Source organism: Alligator mississippiensis, chromosome 5 (genome assembly GCF_030867095.1).
Source record: "Alligator mississippiensis isolate rAllMis1 chromosome 5, rAllMis1, whole genome shotgun sequence".
Classification (NCBI taxonomy): domain Eukaryota; kingdom Metazoa; phylum Chordata; order Crocodylia; family Alligatoridae; genus Alligator; species Alligator mississippiensis.
Genome location: NC_081828.1, coordinates 217,123,850 through 217,133,984, shown reverse-complemented (window position 1 = coordinate 217,133,984; position 10,135 = coordinate 217,123,850). Strand labels below are relative to the sequence as shown.

General features: G+C 61.9%; 2 protein-coding genes across 2 annotated transcripts; both read right to left on the bottom strand.

Annotated features, from left to right (window-relative positions):
* Positions 1-1,002: 1,002 nt before the first annotated feature.
* On the bottom strand, positions 1,003-4,228 carry CAMP (cathelicidin antimicrobial peptide). Its single transcript, XM_059727632.1, has 4 exons — positions 3,989-4,228; positions 2,478-2,585; positions 2,088-2,174; positions 1,003-1,688 (listed from the first exon to the last, which is right to left on the bottom strand). Exons 1-4 carry the CDS (start codon positions 4,169-4,171, stop codon positions 1,497-1,499), a joined length of 570 nt encoding a protein of 189 aa, XP_059583615.1. The 5' UTR covers positions 4,172-4,228; the 3' UTR covers positions 1,003-1,496.
* Positions 4,229-7,185: 2,957 nt separating this feature from the next.
* LOC132250677 (cathelicidin-related peptide-like) lies at positions 7,186-9,845 on the bottom strand. The gene is made up of 4 exons (XM_059727631.1): positions 9,623-9,845; positions 8,837-8,944; positions 8,452-8,535; positions 7,186-8,054 (listed from the first exon to the last, which is right to left on the bottom strand). Exons 1-4 carry the CDS (start codon positions 9,830-9,832, stop codon positions 7,941-7,943), a joined length of 516 nt encoding a protein of 171 aa, XP_059583614.1. The 5' UTR covers positions 9,833-9,845; the 3' UTR covers positions 7,186-7,940.
* Between the last annotated feature and the right edge of the window lie 290 nt (positions 9,846-10,135).

Below are 10,135 nucleotides of genomic sequence, written 5' to 3'. Positions count from 1 at the left end.
AGGGTCCCTGGACCTCGGTGGCTTTGGGTCCAGCCTTCAGAGACGCGACTGATCCAGCACTTGGAGACGAGCCCTAGAGAGCCCTGCGTGGGCTGTGCCAGGTGCCCAGGCTCAACGGCCCAGCCGCCGGGACCTGCGCAGAGGGCTGGTTTTGTCTCACGGTCACTGCGGCAGCGCCAGATTTCTCTGCTAGTGCCTGGGTTGGTCACATCTGCCCCGGGCAAATGCATGGGACTGCATTTGGGCTGAAAGCCAGCAGGACACAGGAGCAGGCGGCAGGCGGGCTGGAGCCGGGGCGAGAAAACAAGTCCTAGTCGACCCCCCCGTCTCTGCCAGGTTTCTCGTCCCTTTCTCATGGAGGAGGACTGGCAGAGTCCAGCCCGTGATGCCGGCGTCCAGGGCCAGCGGGATCCAGGCTGGCAGGTAGCGGGCCTGGCTTTAGGATCAGCCCTCAGTTACTCAACGCTCCTTGACTTCTGCTTTCTCTGTGACATGCAAACACGCTTGCAGCACGGGCTGGAGACGTCCCTTCTCTCTGGGTCATTTCCCTGCTGTCTCCCCCCGTCTCTTCAGATCAGGGCCCTTCTCTCGGAAGTCCCTGGCACAAAGCTGAGACCCAACAAACCCTCTCGGTCACCCCCTGAGTGCCCGTGCATTGTCCGTGGTGGAGGAGCCACCAGCGCTTGTGGCTTGTTCTCCCTCGCTGGGGCAGGATGGCATTGTCTGCAGCCCTGGGGCTTGTCTTGGGCATGGGAACCGTGTCTCAGCTCTGTCTCTGGAATTGAACCCATTCCCCTGTTGCTGCAGCAAGTCCCACCGCAAGCTGACGTGAGAGGGAGTCGTGACCCCCACGATACAAGGGCAGGGACCTCACACAACTCTGCCATCTGTGATGCAGGACACGACAGGTCCATAAACGACCCCAGGACCCAGCCCGAGGTCTCTGGTAGGGACGACGATGAGCAAAAGCCTTGGCACTCATGCAGGACAAGCAGCCCCACGTGGTGCTTCTCATGCTTTATTCAGGCAGGGGCAACTTTGCCCAGGGGCTGCCGAGACAAGGACACAACACATGTGCTTGAGGGAGCTCACGGCCGGCCACACGCAGGTGAGGGCAGGGTTCACATGCACACGCCCGTGCAGCGGCACGGCAGCAGGTTGCAATGGCTGGTGCGGGGGGAAGTGGAGGCAGTCACAAGCGCAGGGAGAACGGGCCCTCGCCAGCCCCCAGCAGGTCCCGTCCAGGCTGGGATGGGGCTGGGGAAGGGACTAAACACTCGGGGAGACGTGACACCCGTGACACCAACACCTCCGCCCCAGCGGGCACTGCGGCTTCCTCTGCATGGTGCCACGCACCAGCCCTTCCCCGTCCGTGCCCGGGCACGGCACCCTGTGCTGTTGGCCATGGGCCACGGGGGCCACGAAACAGCAGGAGGAGCAGGTAGAAGCTCAGCATGAGCAGCAGAAGCTGCTGGGGGATGCCCGGGCTCTCCCCTCTACCCCACGTGTCCTTTGTCTATGGGGGCCACGTGGGGGGTCTCATGGCCGAGCCGGGAGCCAGACCCAGGGCGTTTCCTGGGACGTTTTCTTCCACCATGCTTGGTGCTGGAGTACTGGCCACGCCTGGAGCCAGATCCACGACGTCTCTTATGGCCATTCCTCCGTTCGGACCTCGTGACGCGGACGTGCTACAGGGAAAGGGACACGGGAGTGTCACGGCCGCGGGGGCTGTTGCAAATTCCCAGGTCCCGTGGCCATGATCTGTGGCAGGTGACTCCTGTGGGAGGGTGTCTCCTCCCGCAGTAATGCAGGCCCATCTCAGGGGCCACGGCCCGGCCCAGCCTGCTCCCCAGCCCCCCAGCCAGCACCGTGGAGCTCAGCGCAGGGGATGCAAGACCCCTGAGCAGGGCTGAGCTGCAGCCCTTAGTGACCCCTGTGCAGACACTTGCTCTTAGCCCCAGGGCGCTGCATGCCCTGTCCCAGCGCCGGGCTGTGCCCAGGCTCAGACAACCCAGCGCGGAGCCGTGGATGGACAGCGCAGCCCTGCCCGTCCCTTCCTGTCCCCAGGCGCCCGAGCGGGGACCTACCTGCTCCGGGGTCACCGTGTCGCAGGTGATGATGACGGTGGGAGACTCCCGCTCCATGGAGAACAGCCCCGTGCAGTTCCTGACCAGCTGCGGGGGAGAGAGCAGGTCCCGGGGGCATCAGTGCAGGGGGATGGGAGGATAGAGAGGGAGGGGGGTACAAACCTGGCCCGTGGGCCGTGTCTAGACCGTGGTGACAGAGCCCACGGGGGGGGGAGGATGGGAGAGCAGACAAAGTTGGATGGAGAAGTGGGGCTGGAAGGGACCTCCAGACATCGTCTAGTCCAAGACTGGCCTGAGGCAGGACCAGCCCTGTGCCAGGGGCTGGCTGTGTGGGGTAGGGACGGTCCCGGGGGCTCACAGCAGCTGGGTGTTCAGGGGGGGGACACTTACCCCGTTGTCCTTGAAGTCACACTCGCTGGCTGGGGGGTCCTGGGCCCGCGGGCACACGGTCTCACGGACCACGAACTGCAGCTCCTGACGGGGCTTGGACGTCATGTCCTGAGGGGCATTGGAGCAACGAACGGACTGAGCTCCCCCGGGAGAGCACACGGGTCTGGTCTGCCCCAGCCCGCACCCAGCGCCAGCCCTGCCCCTTCCCCAGAGATGAAGCGCCCCGCGCCAGGCTGCGCCCGGGCACCTGCCTCTCCATGCCCGGGGCAGCAGGGCAGCAGCTGCGGAGCTGGCACCTGCCAGGTGCGACCAAAGCGCCTTGCCTTGGCATTCACCTAACAAGAGCTGCCCTGAGCCGGGTCTAGTCTGGAGGGCCCCAGAGCAGAGTCTGGCCCCGTTTCCAGAAGGAGAAACACAGCGGGTGAGAAGTGCCCGTGTGATGAGGAGTCTGCGATGCAGAGAAGGCGATGCCGGGGCAGCAGGAGCCACGCTGACCTCCACGCAACGACTGCCGAGTCCCTTTCCAGCTCCCCAGACTGGTCTTATCCAGGGGTCACAAGGGCGGGCTGTGGAGTCTGGTCCCCGCATTTGCAAGGGATCATGAGCCACCTGCGCGGGGGACCCTGCAGGGCAGCGTGACAAATCCAGCGCTCGCCGCATTCACATGCACACGCGCCACGAGTCTGGCACGAGACCTGGGCCAACGCACGGCTGAGTGACGGGTGACTGCGACTGCTGATCTACATATGCAGATTTATGCAAAGTACTCGATGCACCTGCTTTTTGCATGATTAAGTATTAAAAAAAACAGGGTTTGAATCCCAAAGCCTTGTGCTTTTTGCACAGCTGTCCATGGACAGGCATGAGCTGAGGGAGGGCAGGGCACCTTGCACCCAAAGGCTTGTCTGCTGTCTCTGCCAGTGACGCAGAAGGCAGTGTGGGGTGGTGCCTTCTAGACTAACTCGTTCAGACCTAGTCTCTAAGGTGCCCCCTGCCCTGCCTTCTGCCAGACTTCAGACTAACATGGCTAACGACCTCTCTCCTAATTGTACAATTGGTTTAATAATATTTATCACCAAAATACACCCCCCCGCCTTGCTTCTTGTATCAGTGAATCACAGATCACGGGGGTTGGACGGGACCTCAGGGGTCCCCTAGTGCAACGCCCTGCTCCAAGCAGGACCAGCCCCAACTACACCATCCCAGCCCTTCCCTGGACCATCACACTTGGGACCCTCCCACCCTCCTACACAGACAGCCAGACACTTTTTGGCTGTATTGCCTATTTTTGCTCCTCCTTAACACATCCAAAGGACAAGCTGGGTTGGCAACCTCCCCTGGAGACTGGACAGGCAGCCAGCTCCGTGTGCTGACCCTCAGCGCTGTGGGAGGGAAGAGTTGCTTTTGAGGTGCTTGGAGCTGGATGTCCTGAATTGGACGTCCTAGGCTAATCCTGATGCCTGCCTTGCACTGCGGTCAGTCGCCAGGACAGGAGCGAGCTGGTGACTTACCCATGCAGGCTGGGGGTCAGTGCGGAGGAGCCGGAAGGCATGGTCTATGCCTGGCTCCTGGTTGTAGAAGTCGACAGCCAAGGACACGGCCTCTTCATAGCTCAGCATCTTGTGCTGAGAAGCCGAGGCGGATGCCACTAGCATGGCCAAGCCCAGCAGCACCCCCCAGCCCCAGCGCCCCATCCCTGGGCGTCTCTGCTGTGTGGCACCTTGTGGCTTCTCACTTTGCTGCAAGGCACCTTGCAACTCACTGCATCTGCGCTGGAGCTGCCCCGGGGCTGAGGTTTTCCTGCTCTTTACAGGAACTGGCCCTTGCTCCATCGGCCTGGGCAAGCAGGGCTGAGCAGGGCGGGGGTGTTTAGTGCTTCGTGCCTTGTTCACTTGCCTTGTGCAAAGGAGGAGGGACGTGCCCCTGGCTGCCCTTTGCCTCATGCTTCATTTATTGCTGCCTCCTGGACCTTGTGATCGTTGCATTTGGCGCATGCATAGATGTCATGCAAGAGCACGAGGAGCAGGGGCTGCTGAGGAAATCAGCTGGTTCTTGTACGTTTGTGCAGCGCCCGACACAACAGGACGCCAGAGCTGGCTGCGCTCTGCAGCCACGGCCGTCAGACGTTTCATGGTGGTGGCACCACCAAACACCAGGTGCCCGGCCCCATCCAGCACATGTCCTCTCTTGCCATTCCAATTTGCAAATGCACAGCAACGCGTCCAGAGGATACGAACACTGTATTTGCATATGCAAATGCATATGTAGACACTTGTCCTCACCACGTGCCCCAGGCCTGCACCATCTCAACTGTTGTTAAAAGTAAGGCTCTGCCTCTAGCCCTTATGGTTGAATCAAATGCCTGAGACCAGGACCTCTTACCTTGATGGTGCCACCAGCCTGAGTCTGCAGAGAGCCTGCCCCACTGCTTTGAATCACACCCTGTCATCTCAAGGACAGGGTGTGATTCAGATGCATCCTTGGAAAATCAGCATCATTAACTCTTTCAGCACAACAGCAAGGAGAGGGAGTATCATGCTGTGCACATGCCGTGGTGGCCTATCAGTGGGTGTGCGTGCACTGATCCACCTACCTCACTGCACCCGACCACCTACCGAGTGCCGAATACCTCTCCTGGGGCACCTCATATTTGGCCAACTCCCTACCCGGAGCACACCTGCAAGCCTGGGGTAACCACTGCCACCACCCAGGGGTACCCCCTGGGGTACACACGCCTTGTAGACCTTGAGGTGCTTGACCCCCTGCAAGAACTTGGGGTGCTTCCTTTAGCCTGAAGCACAGAAAGTAGCCTCCCTTACCCAGCCGGGCCAGGGGAATAAAAAGGTGTGCTCAAGACCTCTCAAGCAAGTCCGCCACGCTTGTATAGTGGAGAGCTTTACTGGTTACAGAGGGTAGGTTTGGGGAAGGGTGCAGGTTAGAGAAGTATCAAAGGATAACCTTGGAGCAAACAGTGTCAGCTTAGTCGCTGGTTGATACGCGTCTATATGTAACACCAAGCTATATTTCTAGATGAGTTTCAGGGAAGTTACTCGCGTGCTCATCTGGAGCCCAGGAGAGCCTGTGTGCTTGCTCCAGGGCTCCCAAAACAGCTCTCCTTCTCCCAGGAAGAAGAGGCTCTTAAACAACCTTTCTGACCACACCTGCAGGGCCAGTCAGGGCAGGTCTTGTTTAAAGCCAACCAGCCAATTTAAAACGCATCATTGCTCACCTCCAAGAGCCACAGGGCTCAAGCTGCTTCCCCTTGGTCACGAGGTCAGTGCTCAGATAGTAGGGGCTAGGCTCGTTCAGCTTCTGCAGCTGTAAATTGGGACAACCAGGTGGAGGGACAGGTGAGACGACTAGTCACGTGGCCTGCAGAGGTGGGAAACTTGAGACAAAGGGAGCAGGCTCCCCAGGGATGTCCCGGCCCAGGTCACCTGAGTGACCACCCAGTGCTGTGAAGAAACCCAGGAAATACAGGGGTCACTTGGTTGGTCCCAAGTGGGAGGCAGAGGAAGGGGGATTCCTCCACACATGAATGCAAGCCACCATGAAGAAACGCCCACCCAACGTGCTGGGCCGGTGTTCATCTCTGTGGGACAAATGGGCTCATCTCTCCGTGGGATGGTGGAAGCGAGACATGGGTCAGCAGCATGAAGGGGTCCCAGCACAGCTAAAGTCATAAGGAGTCTCTACCCACGGGCGCCTTAGCTGGACACTGGCAGCCCAAGCATGGGACACGGGCATGTCCCGGGGAAGAGCCACAGAGCTGGGAACAGAGCCCAGGCGATCAGAGACACTTCATGATGCTGCCTGGCTCTAAGCATGGCACTGCCAGTGCAGCAGGACCACGGGGCAAAGACTCCTGCACCCAGATGGGTAGGGATGAAGGAGGATGCCAAGGGAACCCGTTGGCTAGTTCCCCACACAGGTATGGACTAGTCTGGCACTGGGCTTGGCCACACAGCCCTGCCACGGCCCAATTAACCCACGCTCACAGGAACAGGCGGTTTGCAGGGGCTGCCCTCAGCGCTGCAGCTCCTCCCGCTGGGCCGTGCCCACCCAGGGGGGCAGCAATGGGCATTTGCAGGTGACTGCGGAGGCAACCAGGGATGTCACACCCAGAGACCTGGTGTGAGCGTGCAAAGGACATCAGCAGTGCCAGACTGGGTCACACCAATGGTCCGTCTTGCCCAGCACCACGTCCCCGACACTGGCAGGAGCAGATGCTGTGCAGGGAGAGCATCGCACTAGATATCTCTAGTGAACGGTCCCCTATTCACTGCCCTCCTGGCATCTGACACCACTGGGCTGGAGACGCCAAAGGAAACATCTCCAGCTGCTCTGGGCAATAGCCATGAAGAGATGCATCGTCCATGGATGCAGCAGTCACTGTGCACAGGTGTCCTGCCTGGGCTGGTTGCTGGAGGCCTCAGACACGACGGGAAAGGATCACCTGGGTCCCTGAGTCCCGTCACCAGTGTCACGGGGCACATGTGAAGTGCAAAGAAGTCCCCACTCTGCACCCAAAGCCCTTGTCCTGCCCCGTGGGGACAGGGACCTTCACTACAATCAAGCCCAGAGACGTCCAGCACTGCAGGGTTGCAAAGGGACAGACCAAGAACCCAGCACAAGGTCTCTGGTAGGGACGACGATGAGCAAAAGCCTCGGCGCTCATGCAGGACAAGCAGCCCCGCGTGGTGCTTCTCATGCTTTATTCAGGCAGGGGTGACTCTGCCCAGGGGCTACTGAGACAAGGACACAACACGTGGGCTCAGGGGCGCTCACGGCTGGCCACACGCAGGTGAGGGCAGGGTTCACATGCGCACGCCCATGCAGCGGCACCGCAGCAGGTTGCAATGGCTGGTGCGGGGGGAAGTGGAGGCAGCCACAAGCGCAGGGAGAACGGGCCCTCGCCAGCCCCAGCAGGTCCCGTCCAGGCTGGGATGGGGCTGGGGAAGGGACTAAACACTCGGGGAGATGTGACATCTGTGACACTGGCACCTCCACCCCAGCGGGCACTGTGGTTTCCTCTGCACAGTGCCATGCGCCACCTCTTCCCCATCCGTGCCCGGGCACGGCACCCTGTGCTGTTGGCCATGGGCCACGGGGGCCAGTTTCTCTCTAAGCAACTGCATCCACCAGCCCTTTGCCGAGCTCCCCCCGAACCACCCGGCGCTGCACCAAGCCCTGGGGTAGGAACGCGCGCAGCCAGGTGCCAGGAAGCAGAGGTGGGAAACGAGGCCACGTTTGCTCCTTCTCCCCCTTCTGCTTTCTGGGAGAAGAGGTGGTGCCGGCCACTGGTGGAGACAGGATGTGACCCCAGACCAGCATGGTCCACGGGGCCCTTCCAGTGTCCTTGTGGCATCAGAGTCACCTACAAGCCACGAAGCAGCAGGGAGGAGCAGGCGGCAGGGAAGCGCGAGCGGCAGAAGCTGGTGGGGGATGCCCGGCCTCTCCCCTCTACTCCACGGGTCCTTTGTGTGCAGGTAATGAGAGGGAGGTCATGTGGCCGAGCCAGGAACAAGGCTTTGGCCGTCCCTTGCAGAATCTCCTTCTTGACCTGACGTGGATGATCTAGATGGAAAGGGACACATGAGTGTTGCTGCCGCTGGGGGCCGTTGCAAACTCGCAGGTCCTACGGCCACGATCTGTGGCTGGTGACTCCTCCAGGAGAGCGTCTCCTCCCGCCATAGCACGGGCCCATCCCGGGGTCCACGGCCCAGCACGGCCTGCTCCCCAGCCCCCCGGCCAGCATGGTGGAGCTCAGCACAGGGGATGCGACACCTCTGTAGCAGGGCTCGGCTGCGGCCCTTAGTGACCCCTGTGCAGACACTTGCTCCAGTCTGGGGCGGCTGGAGGCTGCAGCCTCGTCCTGGGGACAGTCCAGCACCGGGAAGGGCCATGAAGGGGGGGACCCCCCAGCCTGACCTGGCCCAGCGGGGACCGGACAGGAGCTGCCAGCATCACTCACCCCCTGACCCGCATCCTCGCACTTGGCCGTGACGACGGAGGGCTTCTTCTCCGCAGAGTAGATCCCGGTGCAGTCTTTGACCAGCTGCAGAGGGGAGAAATCCTGTGTGTGGTACCCTGTAACACCAGGGACCTGGACACAGTGACCCCCAAAGTCTCCCCAAGTCCTCTGCGCCTCTCTCCTGCAGGCTGCCTGCCCCCCCGGGGCTCCCCCTGCCCGTCCCAGGACAAGGGTCCTGGCTAAAGGGTCTGGGCCCTTTGCTCAGGGTCAGACCAGTTGCCACGCTTGGGGTCAGGCAGGAAAGTGACCCCAGGGTCAGGTTGGTACAGACTGGGGGCTCCTGGGGCGCCCGTGGAAACGTCCCCGTGCAGCCGCAGACTCTCACCCCCTTGTCCTTGAACGGACACTGGCTGACGTCGCGTTTCTCCGACACCAGGCACTCCGTCTCCTTGATGGAAAACTTCAGCGGCTGCGCGGGCTGGGAGGACAGGTCCTAGGGGGGTTCAAGGACACAACACCATCCATGGAGCCAGGACACAGACCGCTCTGGGACTCATTTCAGCCTTTCCTGTCCGTTTTGGTGCCCTCCAGACCCCCGATAACCATGGCAGCTCCTTGAGCAGAGGCATGCTCAAACTCCCCGCGCCCCGGGCATTTCTCCTGCCCGCAGCCAAGATCTCAGGATGTGGCTGGAGGTTTGGGGGCAGCTTCATACTGCCGAACCCAAGTCGCCCAGACCACTGCGGGAATCAGGGCAGGTCTCAGGGCAGAGGATGTTAGTCCAGCAATGCCTTAGAGCAGACCTTGGCATAGCGCGAGTTTATCCCGATGGTGCTTGCCCCCTCGAATGGGACAGCAATGCTTCCCTTGCCCAGGCTTGGCTAATGTGGAGGATAACCCTCCTCCAGGCAGGACCCCGGGATGCGCGCTGCCCCTGGAAGAAGGGGGTGCCGAGGTCTCCCCCTCCCCACACCGGGCCCTGGGACCGGGAGCGTCTCTGAGCAGGACGCAGCCTCCCGTTGGGGAAAGAGTCCGGCCAAAGTGCTGCCGTGCGTGCACCCGTCGGTGCGCAGACACGGCCAGGCTGCACCGCGCAGATGGGACCCGGGGCGCAGCAGGGAGCCAGGGCCCCGGTCCTGCCCAGCATCCAGCCGTGTGCGGGGGCACTCACCCATTGGGGCTGGGGCTCAGCCTCCAGCAGGCGGTAGGCCTGGGGCAGGCCCGACTCCTGGTTGTAGGTGTTGACGGCCGCGGCCAGAGCCTCCTGGTAGCTGCTCGGGGCTGGGGCTGGGGCTGGGGCCAGGGGCGCGGGCAGGGCCACGGCCATGGCCACAGCCACGGCCACCCCCAGCACCAGCAGCGCTCTCCGGCAGGGCTGCATGCTGTGGGCGCTCTTCGGCTGCCAGGGTGCTGCGCTGCGCCCGGGCAGCCCCTTTTATCCCCAGGCAGTGCCCGGGGGTGCAGGCGGTGGTCCTCCCCCAGCCGTTGGCTCCTGTGCTTCCTGCTGCGGGAGCTGCCCCAGAGCCGGGCAGTTGGGGATGATCGTTTTGGAGAGGAGTTGCTGAAACTCTTGGTCCCAGTTGCAAAACAGCCCCTGGTCGGGGGCTCGGGGCCCCGTGGCTTGGGACAGACGTTGGCCCGATCCCCTGCCACAAACAGCCGTCGCTCTGCTGATGGGATGCAC